The sequence below is a fragment of the Strix uralensis genome, chromosome Z (assembly GCF_047716275.1).
Source record: "Strix uralensis isolate ZFMK-TIS-50842 chromosome Z, bStrUra1, whole genome shotgun sequence".
NCBI lineage: Eukaryota > Metazoa > Chordata > Aves > Strigiformes > Strigidae > Strix > Strix uralensis.
In genome coordinates, this window is record NC_134012.1 from 99,174,825 (window position 1) to 99,193,534 (window position 18,710).

General features: G+C 51.4%; 1 protein-coding gene across 1 annotated transcript in view; it reads right to left on the reverse strand.

The window, feature by feature from the left end:
- The window catches only part of ZBTB7C (zinc finger and BTB domain containing 7C), a 163,282-nt gene extending 144,795 nt beyond the window's left edge, over positions 1 to 18,487 (reverse strand). Inside the window, exons 1-2 of the mRNA XM_074855897.1 lie at positions 18,473 to 18,487; positions 17,350 to 17,431 (exon numbers count right to left, since the gene is read on the reverse strand). Of these exons, the coding sequence (XP_074711998.1) occupies positions 17,350 to 17,354 (5 nt within the window). The 5' untranslated portion in view covers positions 17,355 to 17,431; positions 18,473 to 18,487. The remainder of the gene's footprint in view (positions 1 to 17,349; positions 17,432 to 18,472) is intronic.
- Positions 18,488 to 18,710: the final 223 nt, after the last annotated feature.

An 18,710-nucleotide genomic window follows, 5' to 3' on the forward strand; every position in this document is an offset into this window, starting at 1 on the left:
TCAAATAACAAAGCGGTGAGGGAACAGCCCATCCCATGGCAAACAGCAGGCACTGCTGGGACAAGCAGCTTGCTAACAAGCCCCTTCAAACAGCCTGCACCTCCTTCTCTGCCCACTGCCCGCCCCCCCCCCAACCTTGCCCTGTATCCACAGGAGCAAAATAATTTAGCTTTGGGCTTTTAATTAGAAGAGAAGAGCGACTAACACATTGAATCAGGGTCATGCCATCCTTCCCAAGCGCCACACTGAGAACACAGGCGGCACGTACATGGGAGAAAGACGTTTAAGCTGCCAGATCACAGGCCAATTCAAAGCAAACCCTGAAGAGTCACCAGGTAGTTCTTAGATACTCCTACACACACAGACACCAAAGGGACAGAAGAAACTGCCTGGCAGGGAGGGAACTGGAACTGCTCCAAGTGAAGGGCTGCACTCGTGGTGGAGTTGGTACTAAGAGGTATCAGTGCGCAAAGCTTCCTGTCTGCCTCCAATGCCTGCAACTTGCAGGCAAATACAACAAAGAGTTGGTTTTCTGCTGGTGCAGTATCTGCTGGTGGGTCTTCTAGGTGCACCTCAAAGGCAGAGGAATTTCAGCAATGGCCAAGCTAAAAAACTGGGGAGAGAATCGTGAGTGGTGAGGTTCTGCTCCAGGTTCGTGCAAGAAGAACATCACCACCGCAACACCTGGTCTTGAACCACGCATGGGAAGAGCTGGTGGTCTTCAGGCAGCTGCAAGCCACTGCGACAAGGCTTTGGGGAATGTCACGCTTGCCTTGGTTTAGGTTTTCTGCCTGCTTTGTGAATTAGCCTGTCTCCTAGAGGGACCCAGGCCAGGAGCCCATGAGTTACAGCTCAGCTGTGTCTGCAGCAAAGCTGCTGAATTCAGAAGGTGCAGGCAGATGCTGGCCTTTAATTCGGGGAACCTGCAATGGATGAACATTACCTTTTCCCTAGTAAAACAGCAGAATTCAGCTTACAAATTAAAAGGCAGCAGAAGATAAGCGATTAGCATACACTTCCCACTGCATGAGGCTGTCATCGACAAAGTAACTATAAACCTTTATTTTAAAGCACAGTCTCTACAGAATTATTCTGCCTCCGGGCTCCATTGAGTTTGCAGCACCCTGTATTTGTTTCCCAGCTGAGACAATTGCAAGTTAAGTGTTCACTGGTGTTGTTGCTGCTACAGAGATTGTGCAGCTAAATAATTCAGTAACCAATTACTGTTTAACAATATCACTCCCCATCATTTGAGCAGTAATCCATCATTCAGGGCAAGAGACTCCAGCAAAAAGGAGTCTGCAAGAACCATTTGTTTGATGTAAAGACATCAACTTGTGCACTTCTGTGTAATATACAACTTATTGACCAAAAGACAAGGTATATGGTGCATTTTATCGCATGCTAAATGAGAGCTGTAATGAATTGCTGCTTGCCTCTAGGTCATTTGTTTGATTGCCACCTAAGCAAACTGGTGAGGGCAAAAGGTCCTGCCCATGGGAAGGTTCCTTGGTGAAATGGGCTACTGATCAGCACAAGAAAAATAGAAAGCAGGACAGCCGAACGCTGACGTGCCCAGATCAGGAAATCTGGATTTCTCCCTCGTCCCCAAAATATATGAGACACCACCATACCTGATGGTTTCACCCTTCACACCACCGCACCCAGCCGGCTCCCCAACAAGAGCAGCCAGTGCTCTCCACCTCAGATTCATTCCGCTCAGGACCTGGTCCTCCCAGTCTGCCTCTGTGCCTGGACTGCGACCCAAAAATGCAGCTGCTTTCATTTTTAAAGACTCATCGATACACAGCATTCATGACCAGCTGCCCTCTTGGCTATGAGACAGGAGCTTATTTAAGGGCTGCACCTGATCTTCTTCATGTAGGGCATCCCCAGAGCTCACCCAGCCCATCTCCATCACTGTGGCTCAGTAGAGAAACATGCCTGGTTTTTAAAGATATTCCTCCTGCCTACTTGGTTCTTTGGTTGCATGGCTTTAAAGCTTTCTTCTGCACAGCTATAAAAGGGTGTGAGAAAACTTGGAAAGGAAACCCTGGGTGGTACAGACAACTGGAACAAGGAGCAATCTGTGCCCGGGGCAGGGGAGGGGGTGGCAAAGCCCACACGGTGCCATGCTGAATGGCTGCCGGGGAGGAAATGACACACCACACTATCCTGCTTTTGTCCAGGGGCGAGACCAAAACGCTCCAGGAGAAAAACCAAAAAGGGATTATTCTGGCTTGCACCGCTCCCTCCGCTCCCTCCTCTCCGCCACCCCCATGCAGGCTACGGGCGACCGCCTCTGTGTCCTCGCTCCTGCAGCTCATGGGGCATCATGACCTGAGCAGCATCTGGTTCGGTTTACCACCAGGCTTATACTTTCATGCTCCCTAGGTTTCTCCCTGCTTTTCATTTTTTTAATGAGGAACCATGGCCACAAAGCCACCCGGCGCTGGGTCTGGCTGGCTGGCAAAGCTGGGGCGCAGGAATGCCCCGCTCCACTGCTCCTCCGGGCGAGATGCCAGCAAAATGCTGTGGGCAGGGAGGAGCAGGCAGCGTCCTCCAGCCCTACCCACACTGCCCTTGCGTGAGGTGCCACCAAGCACACCGGCTATGGGGCCCATGCTGGTGGTTCTCCCCAAGCCCCATCTCCCAAAGGGCTGAGTACAGCAGAGTCCCAGCTGCGCTCTCCCCAAAAAAAATAGTCTTAAAAACTCTTCACCCTTGTTATTCCAAAGAAAAACTCAAAACCATGGTGTTTTCCAGTGCTCCACTGCAGGCCTTGAGGTCTACTCATACCTCTGCCGTGCCCCACATTCAGGCACGTCCTCTCCTGCTCCCCTATCTCAGGCACCCCTCCACCACAGCAGCCTCATGCTGTGGGGTTTCCCCAGAGTCCATCACTGGGATGATCCCCCTCCCCACGGGCTGTCTCCTCCCCCTCCACAGCTGAGGCTCATCCTCCAGCCACCTGCAGGTCATATCTTCCACCTGCAGCTTGTGAACCATCTCCCAAAGGCCCAACCACCCTTTCAAGCCCCACCCCATGGTATCACACATTTTTTCCATAACTCTCTTTTTCCTATTGTTTCAGTATCTCCCTCATCGCATCCTCTGCTGTAAAATGACCAGAACTCACACTTTATTTCTCAGCCAAATTTATCTCCCCATCTGGGCTACCCTTCACTCCTCTCTTCAGGCATAATGAAAACAAGCAAGGTACAAATTACATTTTCTTATAAATTAAGAAGCCCACCCTGAAAGGAATCCAAAATCTCTACTGTATATATACATATCGATGGTACACCTTATAAAAAACAAAACCCCAGCAGAACCCCAACTGAACAACTGTCCATAGACACAAGTTCTCCTCCTACATCACACAGGCACTTCAAAAGGGCTCAGGAAACATTAAGCAAAAAGATGGATTGGAGAGTGCAGGAGTCAGGGAAGGGTGAATATTGTGGGACAGATCTAATCTTGTGGGAATTCAAGAGGACTTCAAAAAAGCCAATAACCTAAAGCCAACTTGTGTGCAGAAACCTAAAGCCAGCTTGTGTGCAGAAGCACCCATATAGACAGGCAGGCAACCCAACTGATGTGCCTCAGTACTAGTGAAGGAGTTGGAGGGACAGTGAGGATTAGCCTGAACAGGAATGAAAGGTTTTGGCTAAGCAAAGGAGGACTCACTGGCTCTCTGCTCATCACAAGGGGACACAAAAGTCTCCTGCTTTAGTTGCCAGCATATCCAAGGCTTGGTCCAGCCTCAGTCCAGGTACTCCAAACTTATGTTGGAGAAAAGACACCAGGGTACAGAAAGAGCTGCCCACAGACACCTGGTGTTGCCTGGAGACACAGGACATCCTCATCCAGAGCAATCTCCCCATGCACGGGATCTCCTAGGGCAAAGCAGAGCTGCCCAGACCTAGAGGACAGCACCAATCAGCACTTCCCAGGCTCTGCCCCAGACCATGAGCACACCCTGCCAAGCACTGGGCACAGAAGAGAAGCCACCAAGCCCATCTTCAGCTGGTGCCAAACATCACAGCATCCCTTCAGCCCAAAGCCATGCTGAGCCCAGCACAGGGTCTGCTCTCCGTCTACAGACACCAATGTCCTACTGCCAGCAGCAGCCATAAAACCCCCCTGCCCACCCCACAACTGGCTGGGACCCTCAGTGCTAGAAGCTGCAAACAAAAAAAATCAAAATTATCAATTGCAGCAGACACATCTTAGTCATATTCTTCTTTCGCATGTCAGAGCTTGCTCCTCTTTAAGGCATTTTTATCTCAGCATCCTGAGGCAGGACGGGGCTCTCCCTCCATCTTGCAGAAGAGAGAGATGAGGAGACCACAGCACTTCCTGCATCCCACTGACCCACATCCCATCCCCGTCTGCACGCAGAGCCACCCAGCAACCCAGGGAAGTGTACAGCTACACGTGGCTGCAGCTCCCTGTTAACAGGACTCCGGCCAATTCGGCTACATCCACGTGAGTCATGATACCAACAGCAACGCTACGTCCAAGCGACCTGCTCCAGTTACAGAGGATGCCTGCAGGAGAGCAAGACACCCTTGCGCAAGCTTCTCCAGGCTGCTAAACCCAAAGCTTCCCCTTTTATTCCTCTGTGAAATAAGTATTTCAAAACTTTCATGTCAAAATAATTAAAAATAAAGCCAGATCTCCACCCCCATCCTTAGTTTAATATAAACTGTAAGACTGTGAGCTTTGCAAAGTGAGTCTGGTGGTAGAAATGGTCTGTTTTTTTCTATCACATCCATTTCTGCAGGGTTAATGCGCAATCCCACCACTGTCCTCATCTCCACTGGCAAGGTGGAGAGTGGGCTGGGAGCAAGCACGTGGCCTGTGGATTGTTTTTGGTGTCTTTGTCAGGTCTGACTGAGCCTCAGTGAGCTACAGCCCTTTTGCAAACCAAAATTAGAGGCAGAAGAGGGTCAGAAATGGTGCAGACACCTCAGGTGATGCCACACCAGCCTGCAGGAGGTCACCTTACTGAGTACACCTCAACAAGGTGAAGTCCAAGTAAAGATTGAAGATTGGCCACTTCCACATGGATCAGATCTTGATGGAGAGCAGCTGCAAACTTCCCCCATGGGGCTCTGTGGTGCTCAGCCTGGATTAAGGAGGATTCCCTTTTCCTTTTGTCCTCCCTGAAGACTCATCTTGAGCATCTCCAGCTCTGAAGAAGAGCAAAACATGACCGCTGTCCCTCCAGAAAACAGCAGCAAGCAGAGGCACCGGCACAGCCCCCTCCCAAACCCAATCACGCTGCAAAACCACCTACCACAATCCCCCCACCAGGATCCATCCCTCACCTACGGAGAAAAGCTGCTCCAATGCAGATACGCCCCCTCTTTACATTCCTAATGAATTATTATTGATAATCTATAGGCATGGCTGGCCAGCCAACCTGCCACGCCTGCAGCAGAGCCTCCTCTTGCTCAGCTGTTGAAGGATCTGACCCAGAGGCAGCTAGATGATGAGCTTCAGCTGTGGAGAAAGAGGAGGAGAGCCCAAGGGAAGGTGGGGAGGGGATTGCCATGTCGATGGACTCTGGGGAAGCTCCACAGCACAAGGCCAATGTGTTGGAGAAGTGCCCAAGATGGGGGAGCAGGAGAGGACATCCCTGAGCATGGGGCACAGCAAGAGGGGAAGATTTAGCCCTCTGGGTCATCTCAGTCACCTGGGTGTCCCCCCAGGACTTGAGTCACCAGACACTCATTAGCCACCTCAGTCACCCAAGGCACCACCAGCCCCGGGGCCAGCACGATGCGGGGAGCCCTGGGGAAGCATTGAAAGGCTTCATGGAGCCGCCTGCTTCAGATTGCACTGTCTGAACATTTGCATATTTGGAACCACATAAAACCATCCCCTAATACTAACAAAAAATAGCTTAAGAGCAAAAGAGAAGTACAACTGCAAATATTGTAGGGGTCCGCACCCCATGCTGAACCCACCATAGAGGCTGCCAAAACCCACAAAGATGTCCCCAGCCCCAGGAGCATGAGATGAGGCAGAGCATGCAAGGAAAAAGTGCTCAGCTGTGGTATACAGTGCAGCAGAAAAATGGCTTGTGGTTTTTTTTTTTTTTTACAAGTCACACCTGCACATCGTCCACCCATTCGTTCCCCTCCAGACTCATCAAAACACTCACTACTTGCAAGATGCTTCCCAAAAAGGATCAAGTTTGTTAAGAAAAAGAATACAGCTCTAGGCAAAATTAGCTTTTTTGTCTCCCAAACAGGCAATTATCTCTTGCAAAACTATGTTAAGTCTAAATGCAGGAGGGGCAATATTAAGCTTTACTAAAATGGTGCCTTTAAAGTACAAATTGTTGCAACATGTGAAAATAACATGGGGGATTTGCAGCTGTGGTAAACTGGGACTACTTTTTATTGTATAGTTTCCAGACATACTGGGCTCCAACAGAGATGACCCTAAAAAATCTCAACCACAGCTGTACTACATACAGCACCCCATTTTTAAATTTTTTTAGAGCAGGTACAAACTGCAAACTGCTTCCCCGTTCCTCCTGAAACCCCCATAGATACGCTCTAAAGAGGACTGAGCAACCTGGATTCACAAGGTATAGCTGTTAATATATGTAAAACATAAACTGAACTGCAACATACAGCTAATATATGGTGGTGTGATGTGGCTAAAAATGTTCTTGGTGTTTATTTGGGACTGCCTACAGAAGAAAACCCTGATGTTCCTACTTACGTGGCAACCTGGGCATGCTAGATGAGTATCAAAACATCTTCATTGCCCACCATCAATACACATAGCTATTAAGTAGACAGATGCAGACAGAGATTAGGAAACATTTTTGGAGATCATTAGGACAGCCCTTGTAAAGGCACAAGCTTCGGGATGCAATGAACTGAAAGGCAAAACAGAGACTTGAGATTTACATCCCAGATCAGGCTCCGGAGCGTGAAGCAATAACGGTGGTTCTGGATAGCAAAGGCAGCAAACTGCGTCTAATGCGACTTCTCCAGACAGGCAAAGCAGTCAGGAATGAAGCAGGCACAGGTCTATGCAGATTCCAGCCCATGACACACTCGGCAGAGATTAAAAAGTCTAAGTGCTTTCTAAAGAACAAAAAAAAAAGCCCCTTCAGGGGGACTGATATATGATTGCATGATAAATGAAAATTATAAAATATGATATGGATAAAAGAAAATAAGCAGCATCTCCTAGAACAGTTTCAGGGATGCCCCTCCTGCATGTCTGGTCTCCCCCACAACCATCAAAGGGACCGAGCTGAAGGTGAAGCAGTTTTCCAGGGGCAGGGAAGCACACAGCTCTGGAAATCCCATGGAAAAATGGATTCCTGCTCATGCCTGAGTGTGTCACACCCTCAACTTCTCCTGCCACCAGGATCACCAGCATGTCCCCATCCAGGACCACAGCTGGCACGAACCCATCCCAGCATTTTGCAGGAAATGCTGCACATAAATGCCTGCACAAAACAAATGCAAAATTATGCAGCTAATTTGCATGTGTAATTACTATGAATTAGTATGCAATTGGCCAATTAGATTCCCTTCTTGCATGCATGCAGTTTCTAAATTCAGGCCTCATCATGGAGCGATCCCCTGGTTTGATAAGCGGTCCAGCTGACAGGCTGTCTCCAAGTTCTACTCCCAACCTCAAGATCATCCTACAGCTCCTTTATGGGTTTCCATCAGAAGTACTGGCTAAAAACATTCACTGATCGCACAAGCTTTAATAAATTCACAGAATTTTATCTATAAGGGACCTCCAAGATTACTTTTTGTATCAGCAATAGCGTGGCCAGCAGGGACAGGGAAGGGATCTTACCCCTAGACTCGGCACTGGTGAGGCCACACCTCGATTACTGTGTTCAGTTTTGGGCCCCTCACTCCAAAAAGGCCATTGAATGACTCGAGCGTGTCCAGAGAAGGGCAACAGAGCTGGTGCAGGGTCTGGAGCACAGGTGTGATGGGGAGCGGCTGAGGGAACTGGGGGGGTTTAGTGTGGAGAAGAGGAGGCTGAGGGGAGACCTCATGGCCCTCTACAACTCCCTGAAAGGAGGGTGCAGGGAGGGGGGATGAGTCTCTTGACCCAAGGAAACAGCGGCAGGACAAGAGGGAATGGCCTCAAGCTGCGCCAGGGCAGGGTCAGACTGGCTCTTAGGAAGGATTTCTTTGCAGAAGGGGTTGTTGGGCGTTGGAATGGGCTGCCCAGGGCAGGGGGGGAGTCCCCATCCCTGGAGGGGTTGAAGAGTCGCGTTGACCCAGCGCTGAGGGATCTGGTGGAGTTGGGAACGGTCAGTGTGAGGTTCATGGTTGGACTGGAGGATCTTCAAGGGCTTTTCCAACCGAGATGATTCTGTAATTCTGTAATTAACCTCACCTCAACCTAAAGAGTGGAGCCTCATAAAGCCCACATGTGACATTTGAGGTAAAGCACGTTTTTCAGAAGACAACTGATCCCTAAACTAAAGATGACGGAGAACCCATCCCAACCCTACACAAGCACATCAGCAGCCTGCCTGGAAGTTTATACAACATCTGGCACATCCAGTTAAAACATGCAATGGAAACGCTTTTACTACTCATCCACAGCGGACGTGCTCTCAGGACTGAGAGGGTATCGGGGAGCACCAGCCATCCCCACCGACGTGGAGGCAGCATGTTTCTCCAAACTCCTTTTTCACCTCTAGATGCAACCTGGCAGAGTCCAGCCAGGGAAGAAGTAATGAAGAAAATGAGCCTCCCAACAAGCCCAGTTTGAAGCCATCCCTGCGGGACAAGGTGGGCTGCATGGACTTGGGGTAACAGGGAGAGGGAAGCGGGGCTCAACCCTGCTCCTCACCCTTGCCCAGGTCCTCTCCTGGGGCTAGGGACCTCAGTGACAAGCAGCCACTCTTCCAGGCAGCGCTTCTTCAGCTCTAGTGACTGTGGAGGTCTGGAGTTCCTCATGGAGAGAGGAGCCCAGTGAGCTGTGAGCCCATTCTGGGGAGCCTGGGGGCTGGCAGAGGAGTGTGGCCACGCCAGACCCCCCCTGGGTGTGTGGCATTTTCCTGTTCCTGGAGGAGGACAGGAGCACTGGGGAATGACTAAGTCCCATTAACAGCACTGGGGTTGCCAAGCAACTGGGAGGAACCAGCCAGAGACAATAGGGACTAGGGCCAAAATTGCAGTGGCACCGGGTGAGGTGGGGGTGAGGTGGGCGAGAGGAGGCTTGAAGCTGTACAGTGGTTAACACCCATGCACCCACCAGCCACTCCTCCACCCAAAATCATCCCCCCGAGGTCGTTCTCAAGTAGGATGCTCATGCACCTGCGAAGGCGAGGATGCCCCTACTCATTCCACCAAGGAAGGTATCACCACCCCATGTTGGGTGGGGTGAAGGGGAGTGTTATCTCCCAAAAATCCTGCCACCAGTGACCCAAATCCCACACCTTGGCCCCTTTTATGAAGCACCCCTGGGCAGCAACAGTGGAAATTTACAACAGATTTCCTCTCCAACGCTGTGCCAACTCTTGCCAAAACAGAGGAAACTCGCTCAAGTCTTGAAGGTGACTTTAATTTCCTCTGATTTTTTCGGGGGGGGGGGGGGGGGGGGCGGATTTACTTCTTTCTTTTTAACGCCTGGTTTTGAGTTACACCTCCCAGAAGAGAAGCATCCCAACGGCATGCTCATCCGTGGCTGCTAAAGGAAGGGAGGCTCAGCACTTGGCACAGCAGCACACTCCACAATTACTCATGTTTCAAAATCAAAAGTGCCTTTTTCCTCTGTTCCGCCCCCCCCCAAAAATGCAAGCGATCTTTCAGTTCAGCTTGGCCACAGGACAAATAGCTCCAATACTGCTTTTTTTTTTTCCAGCTCTGCAGCAAGCGCATGCAGGGGAAGCGGTCCAGGTCCAACACGGATCAGTGTGAAGAGCTGCTGAGCATCACCAACCCCGAGATGCCACCACCCTAAGCTCATCCAGGGCTGATGGCACTTTCTTCAGGACTTTGCTAAAGGCACCGACATGTTTCTCTAAAGAAGTTTCAGGTCCGCAGCTATCTGTTGGTGTAAATAAGGTGACCTCCAAAGCTACACATCAACATCTGCTGTGAAGACACCATCCTTCTCCTCCCTGCTTCTCCCCAGACCCATGCACATTTAAAACACACCATGTTTTAACCCAATAGTTTTGCTACCTCTTGCTTTCAGCTGGGACTGCACGTTCAAAATGAGAACAAACAGGTATTTTACAAGCATGGCCAGGCATTACTTTACAATTCAAAGCCCGATAAAGATAACGGTCTTAGAATAACCCCGCATGCACAGTCTTGGAGAAGGTCTGCTCCTGAAATCAATGGACTAGCCAGGCAAATAAAATCACTCATGTGTGGAAGTGTTGCAAGCTCAGTCCATAATACAAGTCATAAAAAAAGGGTCCAAAAAATAACACAGGAGGTGCTGCAGGAGTAAGCACGTACACGTACAGACAAAGCTGCTCTAGTGGGATACTCAAGTTGCATCAACATCACAAAAAATGAAGTTAACACCCTGGTTTTCATATTTTTAAGGGGAATTATAAAATGAGCTATTTGTAAACTGATACTAAATTAATTTACAAGTTGATGTTTATTTTGTGAAGCCCATCATTATTAGGGGTCACTTTAAATTTACAACCTGAACCCGGTAAATTCATGCATCATCATATTAACTGCTCATTATCAAACGGCTCATCTATAGCCTTATCATTTGAAACAGTGATCGTTGAAGAAACCCCGCTGCTTGTTTCCCGCTTACAATTTCACATGACATCTCTACGCTTCTCAACAGGCTGACCAAGAAGTGTTTATCTTCTTGGGGAAAAAAAAGGACTCTAAAACAGAGTATCAGGGATTAATCGAACCAGGGCACCGACCCAGTGTCTTTGGGTTGAAGAGAAGACCAAGACCCTCAATACTAAATTCCAGCCCCACAAAGAAACTTCAAGCTGCAAATATCCAAAAAAGGACGATTTATAATGGCAACGCTGACAAGTGGAGCGCTGCCGGCAGACGGCAATGCAATAACAACGCTGCCTGCAAATCCCCACTGAGCAACTTCAGTGACTATCATCCGTCATGTTTCTCTTCTCCTCTGTTTAATTGACAATCAAGATGCTTAAAAGCCACAACAAATACCACAAAATGTTTTCTCTCGCATCACCGTGATTAACTTCTGGAACTTAAATCTCAAGCTGCAAAAGGTCACCAGTTTTGGTCAATCTTCTGGACGTTAACCGCAAGCTCACTGCTGACCTAGCTGAGGTCACCATGCTCCTGCCCACCCTTTTTTGGTTTTACTTTGATCGCATGTTCATCACAGAACAAGGCAACTAAAAATAAATCCCCCACAGGGATTTATATTTAAAAGTTGCCAATGGCTTCTTACTCATGTTCCTGTGCCAAGGTACAACATGCTCTACAGAAGGGCTCATCTTCATTGCAGTCATGGAGTTCATCGCCTGCCAATTAGCTTCAGGTCCATACATTTGCTCAGGCTGATTTGGTTACTCTCATCAGATTTGATCAAGCATGCAAATCTTCAGGCCTTACGCTAGGCAAAGCCTGGAGAAATGAGAAGGCCTGAGCCAATAAATAAATAAAACCACCATTTTTGGATTAAAGTGAAAAAAGAGGGCAAGAAGTAAAGTTTTCTCCTCCCTCTCAACCTCCTCCTCTGCTGCGTGTTGTCGAACATGATGCAATGAGAAGGTTTAGGTAGTACTGGAAAGGCTCCTTCCACCAGGAACAGAGACCCAGGGGTCCTACAGGACAAGGGCCATCTTGTAGACTGGTAGATCTTGTACACACTAGACCCAAAATCTGCAAGACGTAGTGACAACAGGTTGGGAGACACCACTTTTCTCAGCAAATCAGTACCCCGTAAGGTTACTTAGGACTTTCTAGAGCGTTGTTCATCCCACAACCTAATGTCCCTCTCGGGGGTGCTTGGCTGGCAGAGCTGACAACTTTCGGATAAGCTGAAAGCATAGAGCTGCTGGGTTTTCCCACTGGAAGACATAAAATGTCCACAGGAGGTGTCCTGTTGAGTTTCCCATAGGGTTCATCCTATTTGTGGGCCCAACTTTTCCCTGCAGCTCCAAGTGGAGGCAGTAATTCTGCATCTCAGGTCCTGAACCATCGTGTAGTTTTGTTATTAAACAGCTGACGCTGCCTTGAAGCCTGGGAGCAGCGTTTTATGTGCATGTGAGAGTTTATAGAACATTTGGGTGTCATTTCTGATGAATGGCCCTGCATAAATGTTAGATCTCCAACCTGCTGCTCTTGCAAATGCTATTTTTTTTTTCTTATTTATTTGTATTGCAGTAATTCATTCAAGTGCCAACCATGACTGGGGCTGTGCTATCAATATGCAGCCTGACAGCAGCAACAAGAGACACGACCAGCTTTACAGACCACACAGGAGAACAGGAAGCATCATGGCTGGTGTCCACGGGGAATGGAGGTAAAACGAGGTGATGTCCCCAAATCCCAAGGAAAACCCCGGCAAAATGGACAGAAAGAGAACCCTGATCCACAGTGCACCCATCTAAGTGTTTAACCAGAAGAGGACCACTGAAGACCCATGACAGGCAGAACAAGGAGTCTCAGACAGACCTTTCATATTGAGACACATGTCCCACCAAAACACCTAGACCATGACAAGAGTGCCTAAAGGCCATCAGCTCACACTTCTGCAAAGCCAGTCGCAGATAAAGCTGTCCTAGCTGGGACAGCCTCCCTACCCGCCCCAGGGACCTGCTTCCCTGCAGGAACTATAATGCACAGCCAGCGCTGGTTTGTATGGACCGTCAGGATGAGATGCTATCAGAGTACAGCTCTTCTTCTCTACAGAGTGCCCCGAGGCAGCGTGCAAGCCCTGCTGCTGGTGAGCAACGCAGAGGTGGAGGGTGGATTTGCAATATCCCAGCTCTGGTCTGGCAAGGTGCGGACCTGCACCATCCCTGAAGAAGCCAACATGCTGTCCAGAAGTAGGCTGACATGGCCCATCAGCACCTACGGGGGATGTGGGCTCACTCCACATCTGTGTCACCTCCTCTACCTGTGCTAGATGTTCATCCCACTGCACGGAGGACCACGAGTGTGGACAACCACCACGGTCATGGGTGACAGCGAGCTGCTGCTACCCCGAGCCACTGCAGCCAGTGTCACCAGGATGGGCTGGACCTCCAAGCCACAGAGGTCTGCCAAGGTCCTAGTCCTGCTCCCTGGGAATTGCACCACCATCTGCAGTGGAAGCAAAGCTGGCTCCTGGTTCTCCCTGCCACCAGGAACAGGCAGTGTCATCTCACCCTTTGAAGCCTTTCTTCTGAACTCCACTCCTGTAGCAACTCCCTTTGCTCCTGGAGATCCGCTGGAGAGGAAACCAGCAGCCTGGCAAGCCCCACTGCTCCCCACCTGCCTGCTCCTTCCTCCTCCAAAAGAAAAAAGAAAAATGCAAACCCTTTCAGACCAACCAGCTTAGGTAAACAAGCCAACACACCTCCTCCCAAAAATGATAATGGAGAACTAAGATCTAACTAAATAAATTAAACAGATTCATTAGAATGGGAAGGGTTGTTTCTTTGAGCTGGTCACAGTGAGATTAAAAGCAAAGCAAGACCTGGATCCCTTTTCACCAGAGTGCTGTAAAGCGAGTGGCACAGACCCAGCAGAGCTTAAAATACACGGCAGGGCACACCCTTCCCTCCAAACACACCTGCCACTTTTTTCCCCCCCCTTTTTCTCTCCCACATCCTCTCTGGAAAAGCCAAACTTCATTCATTACAGAACTGAACTATTTCCTTTTTTATTCTAATATTTCCTTTTTTTTTATAGGCAACCATCTGGGAGCAGGGAGGGGAAAGGAAGCCCTGGAGCTTTTCAGACACAATAAAAAAAAAAAAAAAAAAGTATGATTAAAACCAAACAGCATAAACAAACAAACCATGTTACCCAGAATAATGACTTCGGGGAAAAGCGCCAAAAAAATTGTATAAGCTTCTGGAGCGTGGCAGGAGAAGAGAACAGAGAGTCCTCGCTGCCGAGGAGAGCGTGCCGCTGTGGTGGGACGGTGGCGGGGACAGCAGGGATGCTCTGGGAGAGCCAGGAAGGAGAAGGGTTTCACAACGATTTAGCTGTCTAAATATGTCTTTGGGCACCTGGTTTTGGTAATTGCAAAGCCCTGGTCTAGGCAAACTCAGACCCTTCCAATACAGTGTAATTGCCCCTCTGCTCCGCTCTGGTGAGACACCCCTGCAGTGCTGGGTCCAGCTCTGGGGGCACCAACAGCAGAAGGACACGGACCTGCTCGAGCGGGGCCAGAGGAAGCCACGAAGATGCTGAGGGGACTGGAGCAGCTCCCCTGTGAGGACAGGCTGAGAGAGTTGGGGGGGTTCAGCTGGAGAAGAGAAGGCTCCGGGGAGACCTTAGAGCGGCCTCCCAGGACTGAAAGGGGCTCCAGGAAAGGGGGAAGGGACTCTTGATCAGGGGGTAGGGATAGGACGAGGGGTAAGGGTTTTAAACCAGAAGATTTAGACTAAATCAAAGGAAGACATTTTTTATGATGAGGGTGGTGAAACACTGGCACAGGTTGCCCAGAGAGGTGGTCGATGCCCCATCCCTGGAAACATTCCAGGCCAGGTTGGACGGGGCTCTGAGCAACCTGATCTAGTGGAAGATGCCCCTGCTCATGGCAGGGGGTTGGACTAGATCTGCCTCTATTGATACCAGGGGTTGCCCCAGTGCAGGTGCAGGACCTTGCACTTGGCCTTGTTGAACTTCATGAGGTTCACACAGGGCCACTTCTCGAGCTTGTCCAGGTCCCTCCGGATGGCATCCTGTCCCTCAGGCATGTCCACCGCACCACTCAGCTTGGTGGTGTCTGCAAATATAAACCCCTCTGAGCTATTCTTGTTTTATAGCTTCATCATTTTCGGCAGCAGCATGCAATATTCTGTAGTGATGACAAACGGGGGGCACGCAGGGCGGTTGGCACTACCCAGAACCAAGGTTATGTTCTCCCAAATAAAGGGGAGCACAGAGGGATCCACCTACTGCTCCTGTCCTAGGAAGGAAGCGTTTTTGGGGGGATGCTTTGCACCCTGATGCAGCACCCTAAAAATAACGGGGTGGAAGAGCCACATGAAAACCACGGTGAGGAGGAGGGGGACAGCATGCAGCATAGAGACAGGGCTAGCAGAAAACATGGGCAGTGCAGGCAGCTACACTCCTGAGATACTGACACTGCAGCAGAGAAGATAAATGACTGGCCCAAGGCCACGCAGCGAGGCAGTGTCCCCTCTACGTGACTTTCAGTCCCTGCTCTGGCACAGGATCACTAAGAGATCCTTCAACAAAATGTTATATTGGCTTCAGAACCGTGTGATTTATTTTACACCCGTACGCACTCACATTTATAAACGTATTTTTTTTTTGCCTCCTTCTTTCTCCTCTATCCAGATGCACTCAAGCACATCTCAAAGCCTCTCTGAATAACCAGAGAAAGTAAAAACTTCATATTTCTCTGATAAAGAACTCGCAGGGGTTGACCTGACTCCAGAAGCTTGGGCTTCGCATGAAGCAGGACGCTGCCAACAGTCCCACCTGGCAAATCAGCGCCTGTATTTACAACCACACTCCGGGAGATACTGCAAATATTTCCTAGAAGCTATAAAACCCATCCCGACGATTGCAATGGGAGCAGGGATGAATTAGCTGAAGTCTGTCACTTGGAGAAGTCACGCTGGAGGAGATCCATCCAGGTAATCCATCTTTCTGCGCTGTAATACAATGACACAGTAATGGCCAGCCCGGAGGGATTTCCTTCAGGAAAACTCAACTGTTACTAAAATGGTAAGTTAATACCGAGAAGAACTCAGCTGCCGTTGGACCAAAGGATGGGCACAACAGGGAATAAAATATTACAGTCCCCATTCAAATATTTTTATTTATAAGAGCAGAAATAAATAGACCTATCTGCAGGCTGCAAAGAGAGAAGGCAGAGATTAAAAGAAAAGAAAAAAACCTGCATGCATCGATTCCTTCTTTGCCATTTTTCCTAATAAATAGCCCGGCATGGCTGTGCTGAGGTGGAGGAGGGCACGCTGCCCAGCTCTCGTGGGGACACAGGACGCAAATCTGAGCTCAGGCTCTGCCCTTTTGTGTTGATTAAAAAAAAAAAAAAAAAGAAGAAGAAAGAAAGCAAGCCAGAAAAGTTATGTAGCTAATAAAGGGCTCTATTGTGCCATCAATTTTTTAAGCTTTAATGATTTCAGGAGGAAGTTCAGCTCAGCAATCAATAGCACAATATGGGCAGGAGGGCTTGGAGGAAATTCAGCGCCGGAGCTGCGGCGAGAGCTGGTGGGAAGCGGGGTTCAGAGGAAGGGGGTTCCCCTTGCTCGGGGCAGAGGAGGTGCCCCAGTACCCCAAACAGGCTGGGCCTGTCCCCTGTCCCGCACAGCTCCCCATCCTCTTCAGCCGGCGCGGTGCGAGCTCCCCCTCCTGCCGCACAGCGTGTGCGGCTGGGGGACAGCGGGGACATTTGGGGATGCTAGGAGCACGGCCAGCAGCGCGGGAGGTGGCAAAGCACCCATGGCGGCTGGGGTGCTCGCCCCACATGCCCCACACCGGGGCTGAGCACATCCTGGGGATGCTTGCCCCACACTAAGCCCGTCCCAGGGATGCTCCCTCCATGCTGAGCCCGTCCCAAGGATGCTCTCCCCATGCTGAGCCCGTCCCAGGGATGCTCGCCCCATACTAAGCCTGTCCCAGGGATGCTCGCCCCACACTAAGCCTGTCCTAGGGATGCTCGCCCACACTGAGCCCGTACCAGGGATGCTCGCCCCACACTGAGCCTGTCCCAGGGATGCTTGCCCCACACTGAGCCTGTCCCAGGGATGCTCGCCCCACACTGAGCCCATCCTAGAGATGCTTACCCCACACTGAGCCTGTCCCAAGGATGCTCACCCCACGCTGAGCCTGTCCTAAGGATGCTTGCCCCACGCTGAGCCCGTCCTAGGGATGCTCGCCCCACGCTAAGCCTGTCCTAGGGATGCTCGCCCCATGCTGAGCCCATCCTAGGGGTGCTTGCCCCACACTGAGCCCGTCCTAGGGGTGCTCGCCCCACACTGTGCATGTCCCAAGGATGCTCGCCCCACAGTCCCTGCACCCGGTCTGAGCCCATCCCGGGGATGCTCGCCACCAGGCCCACAGGTTCCTGGGCACGCAGGTAGCCCCCCAGGTCCCCCTCCCGCGGGCAGCCAGCCCCGGTGCTGCCCGCAGCGTGAGCACACGCCGGCAGACGTACCGCATCGCCGAGTCTCGGTGCTACCGGCGGGAAGGCAGGACGCGGGGTTGTCCGGAGGGGGATGATCCTGCGCCAGGCAAACCTAAGTGACACGATGATACAGCATGAAGCTCTTCAGCATCAGCGGGGACAACGCCTTGCCCGAGGTGCCACCCTAACCCCGTTTACAGGGGCTCAGGCAGCAGCTGGATAAATAACTGGAATAAAAACCCACCGAGGACTCCGCAGCACCGGGAGGGGGCTGAGCTACCGGGTCCCTGCCCCGGTGCAAGGTGCAGAGGAGAAGGGATGGGCTGCGATGGGGTCTCCCCCCTGCTTCCCGTCCTTAATTACGAGTAAAATCTGATCCTGTAAGTCAGCGTGCGCTTGGCAGCGCTCAGGATCGCGTCGGCTGCAGCGCGAGCAACCACAGGCAGCAGGAACTCCAGCAAAAGTTTTGCCACGATACCAAAAAAAAAAAAAAAAAAAGAATAGTAATAATTAATCAACCAAAAAAAAATTATAATATTAATCATTCAGTAAAAAGAAAGGGGGGAAATGGCAGACCTGGAAAGCCAGGAGCGACGGTGACAGCGGCGCTGCCTCTGCGCGATGCTGCCGCAGCTCGGGGACCCTCCGGTGCTGCGACCCCGCCGGGAGAACCGGGCACCGTCCCCCCGGTCCCGGGCAGGGAGGGAGGGAGGGAGGGGGGGGGAGGCTGCCACCACCGCCCCACGCAGGAGGGTCCACGCGTGGCGGGGAGGAGGGCGCTGGGGATGCGGGGACACACACACACACACACACACGCCGGTGCATCCCCCCCCGTCGGTGAAGGCAGCAGCCGGGGGATCCCCACCCCCGAGCCCCGGTCCCGTCCCCCCTCACCCCGGGGACTCCAGTGGCAGCGGGGTATGGGGTGGCGTTTTGTTTTGGGTTTTTTTAATGTTAATATTAAATTAAAAAAAGAACTTACCGTCTAAAACGAAATTAAAAGGGAAGGAGCCCCGGCGGCGCGGAGCGGGGAGGGGGGGGAGCATCGCCCCCGCCGGTGGGACGGGACGGGGCGGGGCGGGACGGGACGGGGCGGACCTCGGGGGGGGGGGGGGGGGGGGTCGGTGGGAGCACGACGGGGACGCGGACCCACCTGCGTGCGGCAGCCGCCCGCCCCGTCCGGCGGCTCCCGGCGGCGGCGAGCGAAGGGCCCGGATGTCTGTAGCCCGCTCCCTCCCCTCAGCGCGGCTCGCTCGCCACCCCCCCAACCCCCGGCCATTGCCGCCGCCCGGGGCGGCCCCACCCCCGCCGAGGGGGGGGGTCACCGACCGCGGGGGGGGGGTGTCACCGACAGCGTAGGGGGGGGGTCCCGCCGTCCCGCCCGCCCCATC